Here is an 18,387-nt window from a genome sequence, read left to right as displayed (position 1 = left end):
TGGCTCATTTGACCGTGGCGGGGCCCTGTGATGTACACATGCATGGTAGTCAGTGGGGGGGGGGGGGGGGGTGACTTACATAGATGAGGTTCTCCTTGAACCTCTTGCGCAGGTTTTCAATGAAGGCTGCCTCGCTGGTGTAGTTCTCCAGGAGGACGAAGTCCTGGACGCCTACGCGGTCCCGCGCTGTCAGAGCGCTCTCCATCATCAGCCGCACCCCCTCGCTCCCCACTGCCTGAGAGACAGAGAGAGAGAGGGTAAGGAAAACATCCCAGACATTGACAGCAAGTTGAGGGACTGTCTGTAAGGCACACCAAAAAGCGAGGGATTTAGTACAATACTGTATAAACAACCCCCTTTTCTGTGGGCCTAATTTTGTGGATATTCACTATGATTAAATAATGAAACCTTTTTATAAAGATGATCAATTTGAAAATAAATGTATATAGGTATGTATTGTATTGTATTGGCTGCATCATCCCGTTTCAGATATTTCCTTCAACAGGACAGTTGAAAGTCTGGCGTTTGGACATTCAGTCCAGAAGCAGTCGAGTTGATTTTATAGCCCAGTTTGGAAATGGTTTAGCAGTTTTGGAAACATCTTCCCAAAACTGTGTATGTTAGTATAATAAACTATTTTGCTAATGGATAGGCCTCCCACCTCCAGTCTGGAGCACCCCCAGTGTGTAAACCACAAGTCAACTGCAACCCAAGCGAGTCTGAAGGATAAGCAGAATGCAAGCAAACGTATGCAACTGAGCATTGAAATTGCCTCTGAAAACAAACATTTGTCTTGAATACAGTATTCCACCACTATTCAGTATTTATTGCCCTGGATATAAAATTCTGAGTCTTCAATCCAAAAACATGTGGATTTCTTAAAATCTGTGTAGCAGATCTGGAAACATTTGGCCAAAGCTGTGGACAGCGTTCACTGTAAACTGCCCATTGCTCACCTCCTAACACAGAACAGACCCACTGCCCCACCCCCCAAGTGAGAGGTAGGGGTGTTGGAGGCTGAAGGATATAAAAGGTGACCCGACTATAGAGAGACATACTAATAGTCTAAGAAACACAAAATAAAACTGCAGACCTTGAATTCTTCCACACGCCGAGAGAAACTGAAGCCATTTTCCAGCATGGTGTATCGCGTTTTGTGCATCTGGTCCCGAATATTGCTCAAATCCATACTGTTTCAGTGTTGTCCCAAACAGCACCAGCAAAACCCCGCAGCAGGCAGCCCTGACACAGCATAGAGCCACAGCCCAGCACCAAACTCACGGCATAATGAAGAGGGCGTGGGGGGGGCAGATGGGTTAGGGGGTAATTAGAGCAGGTAAGAAAAGCACCTGAGTTTACAGGCCTACTGCTGCTCCTGTTGTTGTTATTGAGACAACAGCTGCACCCTCCCCTGGGAGAGGGAGAGCGCCCCCTAGGATAATGAAACCATTTTTAAGAAACACAAACTGGCTCTGCAAACCAAACCCTTGATTGGGAATTTGTGGATACAGAATTAGTGCATTGCCCAATTTCATTATTAAATCCAAAAGGCGCACTAGTGTACTCCTCTCTTAAACGAGCTGTGGGGGTGTAATGGTGTGTGACCATGACTAATTATGCCCTTAAAAACTATTTACAAACTTGTGGTCATTGATTTTTTTATTTATTTTTTAATGTGTGCTTTAACCATATTCACACACACGTTGTTTCTGTTTCTTTCTTTCAACTTTCTTTCGGTTTGAACAGAGAGATAGGACGGATAGGTAGGATGGAGGATAGGTTTAGGGAGACAGACGGGGAGACAAGTGGGGGAGGATGGATGGAAGGAGGAATATGGAGGGAGAGGTGAACACAGATTGGGGTGGGGTGGGGTGGGGGTGAGAGTTGAAAGACGGAGAAAGCAAGGATGATAGGGTCTGGACTGGAGCCGATAAATATAGAGCACAATACAGGACCCAGGAGCAAATCCCTGCAATCTGCGAGATCTCAGTGTACCACAGCTTTCCAAAACAGTCTGCAGATTTAACCCCCGATGAACAGATAAAAAGGTGTCCTGACAAGAAAAAGCACTGATCTGACTAGGACAGACGTTCCTGCGGGGAAAGATCAGGAGGGAAATATTATAGTCAGACCATGAACTTAATTTTTATTTTGCCCTCATCACTAATTGTCTTTATATTTTAACAGGTTGTCATAAGAACTTATCAACATCTCAAGAAGCGAGAATTTTCTAGTTTAATTTGCAGTCAATAATCGGCGGGCATAATGAGGCGGAAAATGAAAGGTCACTATGGGATGTGGAGGGCAATTCATGCGATTGGTTAAAGATGGCAACATACAATCAGCAGCACTAATTCTGTTTGGTGCTTTCCAACAGGTTTACAGAAAGCAAAAACCAGCTTAGAATACAGTTACAGGTAAGCCATAGGATGGAAACTAACATCTGAAAACTTAGCCCGAGTTACAGCACTGCCAATCTTCGAATAGTGAGTCTGTGTGAAGTAATGCCATCTTTCACTATTGTATCCAAAGTCAATAGGCCAGATTTGTACTCTTTTCTCTTTCCATCTCTCTCTTTCCCTAAAATTCCCAACCTTCAAACCTGTAAAAGGTCATTTTTCAGTGTGCGTGTGTAAGTCCGTATCTGCGTTTGCACTATTGGAAAAAGCCTGTCTCTACGTTCCAAGTCATAACATCAAGGAATGTGCAGGTACACAACACCCCCCGGCTCTCTTCTCCCTGTTCCGAAAGAGCTTGCGTTGACATAACACAACCACAGCTCACCGAGATAAAATGCCAGAGCTGCATTTTGCATGTAGAGAGAGAACACCAATATGATAACATAATACCACCATCCCTTAACCCTTTCACTCTCCCTCTCTCCCTGTTAAAACAATATATAAAATAATTATGCATGCTAAACAAGAAAAATAACAATAAATGAAATTGGACTCTGTAACAGGAGTTCTGCATACATCCTGTTTTTCAGTGTTAGCTGCTGGCAAAGCCATGTTAATGCCAATGTTGTCAGAAAAGAAAAAAGGCCCTTATTTTTTCCCACCAGGGGGCTAGTTCAAAAAGCTCTAGATCCGCTCTGCTCTGTCCTGACATTGTTGTGGGTTCAGACGTGTTGACTGGGGAGCTGCAGTGAGCCAGGGGACCTTCCCATGAGCAACAACAACAGGTTATTGCAGCAGAGCGACCGGCTGATTTTGCTCCCCCTTTTCACAACATAAAGACGAAATGAGAAGCAACCTGCTGAGGACTTGTAAAGCAAAGGACTAGACTTAGAAAGATGCAGGCGAGTTGAGCTGAATAATTGTACAGTGGTGGATTTGGATCTATTCATGTGAATGGAACCCAATAAAACCCAAAAAGCCTTAAGAATCTGAATTCTTAAGAATGAAGAATTATTAAATTGGTCTTAAGTGAAAAAAGCATCTGAAAATGATGTATGCCTAGAACATTTAGAAGAGGGTTTTTATCAACCTCAGTATATATCAGCCAACAGACCACTTCTTTACGCCCTGAAGATGGGGGATTTGGCGTGACGGACAAACGCACACCCGAGAGAACAGCAATACGTTTATCAGAGTTGTTCCACCAGAACTGATCTGTATTTGCGCAAACAAGATTACACACTATGCTCTGTGCTTTCAGAAAGGGATTTGATAAGTGTTGCAGCTCTTTAGGACGCGTCAAGTTTATTTAATCGCATATCTGTCTTTAGTCTTTATGATTCACATCTTCTCCTTTGAATAGTTAAAACCTTAGATCATTGCAGCACTGCTCCATACTGCCTGCCGTGGAAAAACAGATCGCAAGATAGTTCAACATTGGGTGACCTACTGGGCCGGTAAACAAAGCAGCCTTGGAGGCATAACAGGACAGTTGCCTTTTTATATTGCTAAATGTATACTATCACTTAACTGCTAAATGTCCTGTGATAAGACTGTTCTTAGAAATTGAGAGCTGTAGGAGGGGAGTTGGGCCCATCTGCAGCAGGTACCCTGAAACCCAAAGTTTCCATCTGCAGGAATGGTGTTCCAGCCGGAAGAAGGTTCACTGTGGAGCTGGTCTTCGCTCACCATGCAGCCCAATGCTGCGTGAGATGCCTTGGAGTGGAACTTTTGACCTGTAGAACATTCCTGGCCGCATATAAACTCCTGGTCAGATTTACATCAACCCCTCGCCTCAGTTTTCCTGGAGCTCAGTTCCTTCCCTATAGGAATCGCCCCCCCCCCCGGGTTAACAATGGGGCTGTTCCTTTTGGGAGGCCCGGGCAGGGGTCTCCAAGGGCTCATTAGGGGTTATCTCCACTCAACTCATGTAGCTAATGGGTTCTACAGCCAAGGGAGGACACAACAGTGGCTGCTGGCCAGGCCCCCACCACAGGACAGCAATAACACGCTGGGAACTCGCAAAGAGCCACGGCTACCGGTGGTAGAAATGACTCAACACGAAGTTCCTTTACTTATTTACCTTCCCCACCGCCACCCTTAGAGACCCATTCCCCCTCATCCATTACACTATTGTTCCTCGATCTCCTTTTTTTTTGGTAATTATTCAAATGCCATGCCGTAATATTTTCCAAACCGGACTAAACAAACGTGGGCTGCTGGGAGTTCCACAAACTGGCTTGATTCCAAAGCACTTTTCTCAGTTCTCACAGGAGTCCCCCCCCACCACCAGCGTCGGACTTTGGATGGACATCGGAGTAGAAAGGTTTTCTTTAAGTGGCTGCCAGGGGGATCAAGTGCGTGGCAAAAAAACAAGACAAAAAAACAGCAAGTGTGTTTTTTATTACGTGGATGGCAGGCAGCAAAGCTCCATTTGCTTTGGCAAATAAAAACTTGGCTCCTTGAACCAGCTAGGGAAGGGGCAATCCATTATCTGATCAAGAAAGGCTGTCATTTCTCATCCAGGAACACAGGGAAAATGTTAAATCCAAGCCTGCCTCACCTGGAGGCTGCAGGAAGGAAGAAGTTGAGAGGCTGGCTGACGTTACATTGTATTGTCAAGGCCTGTCAATACTCCGATGCTAACAGAGAAAACGCATACATGAGGCACCTTTCAGAGTTGACAGAAACACTGGTGTGGGTGTTTTAAAACCAACCCCCTTGTGATTTATCTTACATCAGAAGTCCAAATATAGGGATGTCCTGGAAGAGAAACAACTCTGACCGCAAGACATTGCAAATCTGGTCTACTATAACCTAACTTTTCATTCGAGATCTCACCGGTAACCACTTACCACACAGCTGGTTACAGTACCTGCTGACATAACTGGAAAAGCCCTTCATAGCTCATTTCTATTCCGTCTCCACAGCAGCCCGGACTTCTGTTTCCTAGGCTGTAACAATTGAGTTTCCAAAACGCGATCAAGTAAACAAGCGTTCCAGGCTTTTAGTGCTGACCAGAACCGAGTGGTTAACACTGGTTTCTCATGTGGGAAGCTTGAGGTGCCCTTTAACACTCTGATATGTCTTAAACAATTTTACACTTCAATGGCTTTTCTATACCACTTCCAGTCAAAGCCCCTACTTGCTCCTCATGCCAACAATAGCACATGCTTGTCAATGAGGTGGTTACAGAAGCTTCTCTCACATTTACCATTTTGGTTGCACTACATTTTCTGGATGTTTGTCCACTCTCCAGTAGATCAATTAAATGCACCACATTTGGTCTTAAATACAGACGGCAGCTTCTCTTTTTCTAAATTGCCCTCCTAAAGTGATGCACAAGTCTCAATGGCGCTGATGTACAAAAGGATGGATTGCATGCGCTTCTGTTCTGTTGATAAAATATCCTGGACCTTCTTCTGACCACAAATATCTTTGAAATATCCGAGAACTGTGTTGAAAACCCACTCACTTCTGTTGTTTAAATGGCAAGCCTTTCTTTAAAGATAAATACTAAGAACAATTTACATAGGAAAAATGAATGCAAGTATGAACCTCAAAACCAATCAAGCAAAAAACTAAAATTCTGCAAATTAAGCAGCCTTGACAATATGGGTGGACTCCCAATAGCAGATGCATGCCAGATCTCCACCGACAGTGAGAGAGGGGGAGGAAGGAGGGGTTCTAGCAGGTGGTAAAGCCAGGTACGTGTAGAGATGCTCAGATGCCCTAGGGCACTCTTAACAGCAGACATCTGGGAGCTCGGAAAATTCTCAAAACGCTATCAGTTTTCTTTCCGTTCTCTCAGTTTTTTTCCCCTTTCTTTTTTGCTCCTTGAGAGGAGATGGCTATCTATTTCTGTGCATGTGCAGACACAGTAGGACATCTTTATGTGCCAGAAACCTTTCAAAATGTGCTTGTCTTTTGTTTGTTGTCCCCACCCCCCTTTTGTTTTTTCTTTCACAACCAGATCAGAGCAGTGCACAAACCCAAGGACAGGATTCAAGCAGGATCTTAGACTGTTCCTGGAGGGCTGCAGTGTCTGCTGGGTTTTATTCCAAGCCCAGCTCCCAGTTACTGCAATGAACTGAACAACAACACTTCTCTATAGACTGAAAATCATGATAGAAGCAATCGTTTTACCTAGATTGCTCCAGTAAAGACTCAGCTGTATAAATAGATATTTGTATAAATAAATAAATAAACAAACAAACTTAAAATCAGATTGTCAGTCGTGACCCACCACGTGAGAACTATTCCCGCTCAGTGGCAGGACAGGCAGGGTTGTTTGTGACACCCCCAGGTGCTGTCTCGACACACAATGATTCCGCGTTGGGTTTCAAAGACTTGAATATTAGGCACCCGCCCATCTCTACATCTTGGGCGAAATTACTCACACCAACAAACCACATCTCGCACAACGAATGAACCACAGACCCACAGTATAGCAGCAGGATAACTGGCGGCACAGAGACATGCACAGAGCACAATAAAGGCTGCTTGTTACATGAAAGACTTTGTGCACTGTAAAGGTGAAACACTAAGAGTGGTAGAGCTACAGGGAAGGAGATCAGTTAATGATCAAGGAGATTCAGTCTACAAGGAAGAGACTTTGTCTACTGATTCTTCCATGTGCAAGTTATTCTGAAAAAATGTCTCTATATAAACTCTATATCCGTAGAATTATTATTATTCTGATGACAAAGACATGGTTTTCATAAAGAAAAATGAGTTTTGTACTTCATTATATCTGTGAATGTGAATATGGCAAGAATGCTTTTATTCCCCCTCCTTTCAATTCCTTTAAGTTTTTCTTCCCACAGTGCTGAGATGGATGGATAGACTGCGGCAGTGGTTTTAAGCAAGAATTCCCCCGGTCAGGGTCAGGAGGACCCCATCTCCACATAAACACAATCCACACGGTGGTTTCACCCAGCTTTACTCCTTGGCCTGATTAAAACTCCTGAGCAGCTGTGATGGCAACACAACATCCCCAGAGCAGATCCCAAGGACACAGTCACACTGAGAAATAAGCAGATTTCAAACAGCTTGCGATTGCCTAGCGCCACACCGTTACGAACCGTTACGAAAAAGAACGGAACCAGTAAACTTTTAAAATGTGTTAATCTGCCTACTCCGCCAAACAGATTAATGCCAACTATTTCCACGGTATGCAAACTAGACAGGGAAAACTGCACTTTTAAGTGTTGTAACCAAGACCTTTTGCAACCCCTTTCTCCAGCCAGGACTCTTTCCCAAAGCTATATAAATACCATTGCTCAATTTAACTGCGGCACATTTACACAACAATCCTGACAGCACAGCAAAGTTGAAAGACACCCGTCTGTAAACGGCTAAAGAGTTCACATAAGCCCATCACTATTAAAACAACTCACTTATTTACTTACTTGTCAGGGATCTCCAAACACTTCAATATGGTTGAACAGTTTTCCATACATAGGTGTTCTGGAAGGTGATTTGAAATGCTATTCAAAACAAACAAACTGCAATCTGGTGATACAGAGCAACGCACATTCTGGAGCAACTTAAACCAGTCAGTCAGCATGCCGGCTTCAAATACTTTGAGTGGAAAGAGACTGGGTCAAAACTAGTCCAACTATGGTTTTACTGGACAAATGTAATCCTGCCCCCCTAGGTGGCAAAATAGATCCCATACTTTGAAGCAACAGAATGTTAAGACATCAACTGTTTTGTTTTCAAAAACAAACAAAAACAAATAATGAAGACCATGAAACTATCTAATAACCAAGCGACTAAACGAACAAATGATACCTTGCATTAATTATACAAATCGCCTGGATCCTTAATTTACTGTCCTCACTGAACAAGCACACTGTGTCACAGGGCCAGCTCTGATTTTGTTAGGTTTCTAATATTCTGAAGGAGAATTTCAGTTGCACTAAAACCCCCCAAGACACGGCAGCCCTCCAACTCTGGTCCAAGAGACACAGTGCGTCCTTGTTTTTGTTTTAGCCAAATCGTTAAACTGCTTATTTGAGCCAATGGTGGGTCACAATTTCCATTTCTTCCAGGTATCCAATGTTTGAGGATTTAGACAGATATGTATAACTGGCAGGACAGTTGCTGGCCACCCCTGTCCTAGTCTAGTGGCAGAGTTGGGGTCAAACCTTTTGATACAACAGCAACTCCACCTGTATTCAATCCGGTCAATGCCAATGCCAATGGGGTAAACTTTTCCTATTCCAAATTCCTGATCCCAGAATTGAACCGAATCTGACTCCCTCTGCTCTGGACTATGGGGTCTGTTGGGGACACTGAATCCCCCCCCCTCGTCCTGACACAGCACTGCAGAAACATTTCCATTAACACAACGCCTCTAGCTCCAGCAGCCAAAAGACATTCCAATGCCCTGACCGACACAGAGGGTTTCATAAACAGCAGTAACCCAGGCTGGTGTGGCTGCTGAGATACTGTTTACAGAAAGAGCTGAGAGAACAAAGCAGTTTCTACTGCATATTGGAGTTTAGAAATGTGACTGGAGTGTGGGGGGGGTCAAGAGTCCTGCTATCAGCAATTATAGATGATAGAGATTAAACAAATGAGGGAGAGCACCAAGTATGAAGTAGAACAGACAATACACCTGTCCTTCTCTGCCAGCTTAGCTTTGTGGGTCATGTACCGCGTTCAGCCCTGGCTCCAGCTCCAGACAGTCCTGACGTTTGAAGATGCAGCTCAGGCAGAAACACAACAATAAGCGATAGGGGCCAGTGCCATCACTTCAAGAGCAAATGATGCTGGGCCACGAATACAGCTCAGGCCTCTGTTCAGGAGCCCCCACACATTAGGCACTTGTGACTAGCTCATTTCACAAAAAGGTCCTTTACCGTTATCCATTGCGATGACACGGTGACCCTTTAATGCAAACTGGTCATTATGTCTCGTATAGCTGTTAACTGCGAGTCTAGACTAGTGTGTAGACAGTGAGAGTCTGAATCTACTAAAAAGGTGTTTATATGCTGCTGTTGTTCGATGATCCTAAACTGTGGCAAGGAATGAAAAAGATTAGAAACGCTGCACCTCGGGAAGCTCAACTGACACGTTTCCTTTTTAATGGTGCTATTAACTGTGCAATTGTCTGTTACCCAGAATCGATTTTCAGCACTTGCTCCATTTTGAACTTTGTACAACATTGTGGGACAACTAGGGGAAATGGGCGTTCCATATACATAGAACATTTTATTGAATTGGTCCTGACTAGAGGTGGGATGAAAATGGCATACAAGGGCAAGCAAGAATGGTATGACACAAGAGATCAATGCAATGCATAGGAGAGGTACTTATCAAGACATTTCTACTAATTCTAAGGCTTCTCGTTTTAATGAGTAAACAGAGCTCTGTCAGGTCTAGATGAGATAATCATTAAGTGCATTGACGTTATTAATTCCACTGTCATATGCTATTGCTTCCATTAGCAGTGCCAGGGATGCTACGTGCAAAATTGCAACTGACGGACACCGGAAACGCCACGACCCGAACCAAGAAAATGTCTCTATATAAACTCTATATCCGTAGAATCGTAAATACTTTGCTTACTTGCCAAATGATTCAATATTATTGGCTCATTTCCACCAAAAAAAATGCATTCCACAGAGGTCAATGGAAAGGGTTTATAAATTTAAAATGTACATCTGTCACTTCCTGAAAGTATCAAAAATGGCTCCGGACGTAACCTTGTGACCTCCAGTGCAGAAGCAACTAATCTAATGACACAGCCTTTAGGAAAATACATTTTTCAATTTCAATTATCATGATTATTGCAGTAGAAGGAAATTTAAACAAAGCTATTCTATTCTAATCTAAACCATTGTTGTGTCTGGGCTGAAGACCAACACCTTGCATCCTATGAGACTTTCAGTGTAGATAGAAAGAGACAGTTTCTAACGCCCGAAAAATAGACAGGTGCACACTTACATTCTGGAATTGCGTAAAACTACCCCCCAGGAAGACATTAGAATCCTATTCAGTCATTTGGGGAATACGGAGAAGTAAGCAAAGGTATGTCATATGATACTAATTGGTTAATATGACCCATTCATGGACCACTATGCCTCAACATATTGCTGGCAGCTGTCAAAGCGGTTTGTTCAGCGCGATTCCACAGCCAGAAAAATGCAAGTGATCATTTTGTGCGTTGAAAACCTCATAAACGCACTGTGGCGAAATATGGATGCATTCTGGAGGAAGCGGTGCAATAAGAGTTACAATCTTCAAAATCTAATCAACGTTCCCACCAAACAAACAAAAAACACTTCTCCAGTGATTCGCTAAATGTTTCCCTAAAACCCAATTTCTTTTTTTTTTTTTTTTTTTTACCCAAATTTGGATAAAAATCTCCCAATCACTTCTAAGTCATCATGGGCTGGGTATGTACAGCCCAGCAGCGCAGGGAGGGGCCAGCGCACCCTTGCCAGCGAACGTGTGCCAATGCACAGAGACACCACTCCTGCCCCTTGGTATGCTTTCCCAATGCATCTCACGCTAACAGAAGAGACCCCAGGGATGCCCCTACAAAAGTGCGGGAGCTGCCAGGGAGTCTGGTTAACAAGTTAATGGTTTCCTAGCTCCCAGGAGTTCCCATGCAGAGGCCGGGGCCCCACGGACAGGACGAGGTGACCCGGCCCATCCCTGACCCAGTCCGGAACCTGCCCCTCGCTGCCCAGCATGCACGCAGATAACAGAGCGAAGAAAACTCTCCTCCGTGGCAACAACGGCCACAAAATTGATTCAATTACACGTCAGAACAGAATCCTTCCTCTCGTGCAGTAAAACACAGACACCAAAAACCAAAACAAAAACGGCAAATCTTCTGAAACTCAGATCCCTAGCCCACCCCACCACTGCCTTCCTACCCTTCCCCGTCTGAACTGACTTACCATTACTCTGTACTTCATTCTGCGTAGTTTTGGAAGTCAGTTAAAGAAAAAGTGAAGGTAGAAAAGACATCCACGTCAGAGCACACTCAAGAATTTGCACTTAGAACTCCATGTCAGAGAGAGAGAGAGAGAGAGAGCGCAAGAGAGAGCTCAAGTTTCCATTCCCCCTCTCTCTGGTCTGTTGCGTCTCTCTAAAATGCTCCGTCCCTGTCAGTCCCAAATGCAGGGGGATCCAGCCCCTTTAGGAGCTGCTGAACAAATCCTCAAAGTAATACTTAAATGTTCCTGCAGGCCTCCTGTCTTTAGTTTATGCTGGAAAGTTCTATCAATCTCCAAGAGGGAGGGTGGGAGAAAAAAAAAAAAAAAAAAAAAAAAAAGCGCCTGTTTTTGTTGTTGCCAAAATCAAGCAATCGTAAACAGCAGCTCCACGAGTCGAGCTAAGTGCAAACATCTGTCCAAAACCACCCCTTAAAGGAGAGAAAATAAAGTGTAGCCTGCAGAAAAGGAAGCCAAATTAATAGAGAGACTGTGTGAGAAAGAGAGAGAGAAGGAGAGAGGGAGAGCAAAGGCTGAGGAATACGAAGGGATCTGGAAAAAGTTGGTACATAGCCCATAACTATTTAAAACAAGCAGCACACAGAAAAAAAAAAAATCATATGATCAGGGTCCAGATCTCTCTCTCCCTCTCGCTCTCTCTTTTTTCCAGGGGTTCTTGCAAAGCTGAAGTGCATTTGAAGTCAACTCCTGTCAGGGAAATGCTATTCAATCATGATAAATGCCATCTCTCGCTCTCTGGGCCCCCGGTTGAGCTGTAAAGAGTGTGCTAGCAGCTGTGGTAACCGCTGAAGAGCACAGGTTAGGAAGGTGTCTGTAGAGCTCAGAGGGGCAGAGCTGCTCTGACCTGCTCCTGAACTGGAGCCGGGAGGAATAAACCCTACCCGAGAGAAACTATCATACTGCCCATGATGCACTTGAACCCTTTTTATAAATTGACATTTACACTGTCTTAATGATATTCAAATTAACTGGCAAGGACTGCTGCCGGTTAAATGAGCAATCAGCCATTTAACAGATGACCAGATTAGATTAATTAATAAATCAATCAATCAACACACACACTTATTTCAGTTCCAGGCCACGTTCAAATGCAGTTCTATGTCAATGTGTCCCAGGATTACAGGGCTTATTGTCAAACCCTACACTAAGTGCATTAACTCTCCTGTGATTAAGCAACACAGGTAACTCAGGGTAAGTTTCCCCTCTCTACCTGGCAGTGCTGCCCTCTACTGGTGCAACACTGACAGTACAGGTGAATTAAACTGTCATACCATGTCAGTGTAAGGTGGCGTATTTTTCCTTTACAAATCTAATGGTGAACGAATATACTTTTCCATGAAGTGTTACAGCTGTGTAATATTTAATAACTTTATCCAGTCCACAATTACAGTTAAATATATTGGGGGAGGGTGGGTACAATGGGATTTTATGGCACTGAAAAGCATCAGGTTTCTCTGCTTTAGAGAGGTGGGGAAGAAGGAGCTGCACTGACTGCCAAACATCTCTGCTAACCTTTGGAGGTTTTGTTTCACTGCATTAAGTGCGATAAGACTGAAAGCTTTGCTGCCGACTACAAGCCACATTCCCTCCGTGTGATCCAAGCAGCGCCTCCCCGAGACATTTAACACTAAGCCTCGGTTACCAAGACCGGACGCATATTTCACAAGACAAAAGGTCACAGACACACCCTGCGCTTTGGGCCGCTAAGGGAAACCACTGCAGGAAAGAAACGGTGGTGGATTGGGAGTCTTTTATGCCAAGAGGGCGAGACAATCTACACGGCCTACTGAACGGGAGGAGTCGGGGCTGAGCGCAGTGTCACAGCTGTGTCACAGAAACGACTGGGAGAAGGGGGAGGAGGTAATAAGATGGGGAGGACTGTAAAAGTCTTTCCTTCATAATTAAAACAAAAATAACAATAAATCAGTGTTGGAATGAAGCATCCCTCCACAGCATACTGAGATTGAAACGCAACCGCAAAGGACTTTCATATCAGCTGCTCAATTGTCCTGCACGACCCCACCCTGAGGGTCTGCTGTATGAACAGAGGGAGGGAGGCGGAGAGGAAGAGAGAGCGCGAGGGAGGTATGGGGCTGGGTTTCAGTCGGTAGCTCGACTCACAGATGGGCCCCCACTTCTCTGTGCCAACATCACCGAGCGTCGGCAGGAATGTGAGTAATGTTTTCCAGACTGCGCGTCTCTCTCTCCTCCCCCCCACCTCCGCCTCGCTCCCCTCTCCCTGTGACTCACTGGCTCTAGCGCTGGGAACGGAGGGACCTCAGGGTGCAGTTATACAGAGGGAAGCAAGAGGGGGAGAGAGAGGGGGGGGTAGACAAAAAGAGTGAAAGATAGGATGGAAAGGTAGAAAAGGTAGAGAAGGACAGTGAATGGAACTGATGGGAAGAGAATGCCTGAGAAAACTAGCAAGACAAGGGTCAAGGGGAAATGGAGTGAAGAGAGGAGGATGGAGTGAGAGAGAATTAAAATGACAAAGAGGAAGTCCAGAGAGAAAGGATGTAGCAGGAGAAAGACAGAGACCAGAAGAGAGAGAGAGGCAGTTGAGGGAATATGTGTCGAGTGTCAAATTTGAAGGAAATCCCTGGCAAAACACCCTGGATTTTCCTTTTTCCGAAATGCTGACTGTCTCTCTGCCTCCTGTTCCACCCCGTGGCCCCACCCAACCCTACCCTCTACAGCAGGCCAGAGATGGAAAAGACAGCACAACTAAAACACAGCAGTTGTCAATCAATCAATATTTATGTGGTATAGCACCCTTCCTCAAAGCCACAGAGCACTTAATTAAAATAACACAACCCTGTGAATAATACAGAAAAGTAGGCAAGGAGGAGAGAAAACAAAACTCCTCTAGGATGACAGACTGCTATAGTCAGCTCCAGGCATGGTCCTTTTCAAGGTTTAACTCCGCTATATCAACCTGCCTTTAAACGTGTAATTGGGATTCAGTCAATGAGCGCCAATCAAATTCTTAATTTGCTTTCCATTAATAAGGCACTTAAAACTTCATTTCACCTGCAGTCAGAGTGAAGCACAGTTTGGGAAAACCAACTAGTCAGTCTGTGCAACTCTTGGAAGGGAAACAAAAGCATCTTTGAGAGCAAATCTTATTAGTCAAAGTTTGTATTTCATTTTACTTTGAAGTTTCTCTAAATATTAACATTTTGCAAAAGTCATGTTTTGAAAAAAAAAATCTACTCTGAAAAGTACATATACCCAACTACACCGTCTTTAATTCTACAAATAGGTTTCCTTTAAAAATAAAAATAAATCTCCCCTCTTCAATTGGCCCAGTAGCTGGAACATCTGACCAGGGAGACTGACCACGCATGTCTTGTCCTTTTGTTTCCCCAACAGAGACCCAAACTGTGAGTCTCAGATGTGAGTCATTTCCCCTCTAGAGACAGAGGGAGGGAAGAATCTATGCGTGCACATCAATTTTTACTTAATTTTCTTCCCCCTACAGTCTAGATGACACAGTGTATATGAAAAGGCAGAAGGCCGCTCGAACAGAGCCAGGCTGATGGTTTAATGTCATTGCCTCCACCGTAACACTGAACAGACGAGCGCACTCCTGTTGCCTCTCTGAACACTGAGGGTGGCGGACTGGTGATTTATGCCCAAATGATGGGCATTTTGACCATACAGCACCACACTTACTTTATTAAAGACTACTCCTATTCCTTTGTAAGGGAGTCCTCTTCCAATTTATCAAAAGACACTGTGTTCAATTTTGTTCATGAACCCGTGAAGTACTTTTTCAGTTCTACACATTTAAAGAAGAAGCTGGAGAGTTAAATCCCAGAGATGTGACCCTGCGTTCTGCTGCAGTTTCAGCGGTTTCAGGGTTTTTCTGGAAATCTCCAATTATAAAATAAAAAATAAACAAGCTGGGAAAACAAAACGGAAATCTGAGGCACTGGGATGGTCACGAGGCATGCGGTTCGTGGGAAATTAGGAATGGCCATTTTGTTATTTTGTTTGGTCTTGTTCGTTTCCTCCTCCCTGTCTCAACTCCCTGACTCAACTCCCTGACTCAACTCCCTGACTCTGGGATCTGGTTAGCATGACGTTCCCCAGGACAGTGGCCTCCTCGGGAATCTGGAAGCCGGGCGAGAGCGGCCACACGTCACACAAATGGACAACAGAGCACGGTACGGGAACTCAGCAGGCTGGGGAAGGAGGAGGCTACTGAAGCTGCTTTCATTAGGGTCATTTGGAAGCAGGGAGAGGAGGGGAGGGTCAGATTACTATTACACTTGCCATTACTATTATTGTTAAGAATGTACATCTGGAAATAAATGACTATTACAGAACGCTAATTGTGTTAAAGTATGCACTTCCCCATGACCTGTAAATAAGTGTGTTTCAGTCACTCAGATATGGTTTTAATAGACAGAAACAAACATGCAGGAGTCCACACATTATAGAATTATGGTCTGGGTTTCATCAGCCCAGTGTCTTTATTGGATATGTAGTGCATTTTGTTTTATAGTTGGATGTAATACAGGTGACAGATAAATATACCCTATTTGGTATACTGGCAGAGTGGAAAGCATATGGTTTGAAAGAACACAAATGTGAAAGCAAAGCAGGACTGAAATAGATGACAGGGGGCACTGCAACTGCACCCAGATCACAAACCTCTCTCTACATCTATCTTTCAGCAGTTTCATTTTTCATGCTAATTTCTCTTTAATGACATTGCACTTTCACTGCGTCACAGTGTACATTTGCACATGATATCAATTTGTAAACAAAGATAACTTGTTTGTTTCCAGCTGGAGGCAATTCCTTCAGACTGAACTCCTATAGCACACATTGTCAGTTTGCGCATTCGTTGTAATTGATATGATATTAAAGCGTATACATTTAAAAAGACTATTTAGTTTTATTCAGCTTCCCCTTCTGTAGTATTGTGCAATGAATGAGGCTCTGTTGATTTTGAATTTATTAATCTTGGAATTGCATATCAGATTATAGTCGCACCATGCTGAACAGTCCACTGAAGGTGGAGTCTGGTTAGCCCTGATACATGTCCCCCATCAAATTTTTCTTTCACTTAAAGATTGATGTCAATTCACACTACTGTACTTGAGCATGTCTTCTGCCTTCAATGCACTTATTCATAAATTGATAAACCCTCTACATTGCAGTCAAAACTTAGCTGGCTTTCTTTGCCAGGAGTTGAAGGAGTGAATATATTACAGTTAAGGTATTCCGCCTATCACAGAGGTGTTTGACAAATCACCATCACCAGATGAATGAACACTATTTTGACCCTGGAGTAAGGTTGCTTATGCAGCATGCTTTGATAGCAATCCAACTGTACAAAAGAGAACTTATGTAATTTGTGGATAAACGTATTAGCCAAATAAATGAAAAAAACTAAAAAACTAAAATCGTAAATCGGGACAAGCTACCATACTCCATTACTCCACATTTGTTCCTTTAGTCTCTAGCCTAAAATTGCACCTGTATTTTGTAATACAGCAGTGAGTTACACACATCAACGTGGCTTGGCAACTTATTACACCCCTTAATTGCCATAGCTTAAGATAACTATTCAGCAAAAACAAACACCTTAACGAAAATGTCATTTATATATGAAAACATGCATGATTTTGTAAGGGCCTCCTCTGTTATTCATCCAACTTCGACACTTGTTAGCAAGCAACATTTAGGCCGAATGCACCACAGAGAGCATTAATGAGATGTCTGGGTGAATATGGCGCCATTGCATTAGAACGCATTGCAATAATGAACCCGTTTGAGTTGCAGATGGGTAATGCACGCTGTATTTCTCCAAGTTGCGGCAGTTACACAATGACATTTTGCTGGCTTCTCATTACTGGCAAAGTGTAACCGATTTAGTGACTCCTGACACCAGCTTTGGTCCAGGAAAGAGCTGGGAGCGGAGAGCCGTGCACAGGATTCTAGCTGGGGGTTCAGATCCTGGATAGAGGTGTGTAACTAGTACAGCCCTAACAAATCAATCAGATTGTGTGAGAAATCTCTATGCTGCAGCCTGTTTATTTGGGTGCTGTGGCAGGCAAGCCTCTACAGGTCACCAACACAGCCTGATAATTCCAGGACAGCCGACTGCCCAATCCCTGGCTTGTAATTTAGTCACAACCGATGCACGGTCTCTATTTATAACCACAGACACGACATGTGTTCCCTCATTTGGATGAAAGTGGGGGTCTGGGTTAAAAATGCTCTGTCAGTCATAAGACTCTCCTCCCATCTCTATTATCAGCCGAGCTATTATTACCCGCGCTGCTATTTCTGGAAGGGGCGTTTGCCTGGTCTTAAAGAAAGACCAAAAAAATATTAAAATAAAAACAGAAAGTCAAGATGAGGAAATGGGAAATAAAATCTATAAATCCCCTCCTCGCAAAAATGGGTTACTATGTGAATTGAGCATCTGGCAAGCTCGTCTTTCTGAGCTATCACTTGCACAGCTTTGTCCGCCTCTCTCATGTGGCAGTCTGCTAATTCTGCTCGATCACACATGGCTAGATTACTACTACATATGCATTACTGAACTGTTGTCCACCCCCTCCCCACACACAAACAACAGTGGCAACAGTTGAGTTGTGTGGGGATGGATAGAATTGGTTTCAGACAACTGTCCACTTGAAGGAGGTGTAATTGAACTCTTCTGAAGAGCAATGAGACATTCTGAGAGAGAGCTGCTATTGAGTGAGACAGACCAACCAACAGCGACGCTAAGATGCCAGGAGCAGCACGAGGCAGCAGAGACGCAAGGATGCCCTAACTTGCCTGCACAGTATGCTCGTTGACTTCTCTATGCCCCACAAACAACCCCGTACCAACAACAGATGTTCACAGTGCACATCTTCTCTGGCACCCAAACAGGTCCCAATTTTTCTGTGCGATCCGGACAAAGGGAGCGTTATGTGAAGAGTGTTCCAAGGAAACAGAAATATTTATCAGTTTAAGAGAGGAAAGACAATCCGCTCTTTCTGTCCCGT

The 18,387-nt window shown here is 43.9% G+C and overlaps 1 protein-coding gene across 5 annotated transcripts in view; it reads right to left on the bottom strand.

Annotated features, from left to right (window-relative positions):
* The window catches only part of LOC136718370 (unconventional myosin-Ic), an 84,236-nt gene that overhangs the window by 27,968 nt on the left and 37,881 nt on the right, over positions 1-18,387 (bottom strand). For 3 of the 5 annotated variants that reach the window (XM_066696071.1, XM_066696073.1, XM_066696074.1), the window contains one exon: positions 80-235. In XM_066696071.1, coding sequence (XP_066552168.1) covers positions 80-208 — 129 coding nt within the window. In that variant the 5' untranslated portion in view covers positions 209-235. Of the gene's footprint in view, positions 1-79; positions 236-7,810; positions 7,858-11,317; positions 11,808-18,387 lie in introns of those variants that run through there. The other 2 variants (XM_066696072.1, XM_066696075.1) reach the window with 2 other exon arrangements.

This window comes from Amia ocellicauda, chromosome 22 (assembly GCF_036373705.1).
Source record: "Amia ocellicauda isolate fAmiCal2 chromosome 22, fAmiCal2.hap1, whole genome shotgun sequence".
NCBI lineage: Eukaryota > Metazoa > Chordata > Actinopteri > Amiiformes > Amiidae > Amia > Amia ocellicauda.
The sequence above is the reverse complement of the archived record's forward strand: the minus strand, read 5'-3'. Positions and strand labels throughout refer to the sequence as shown.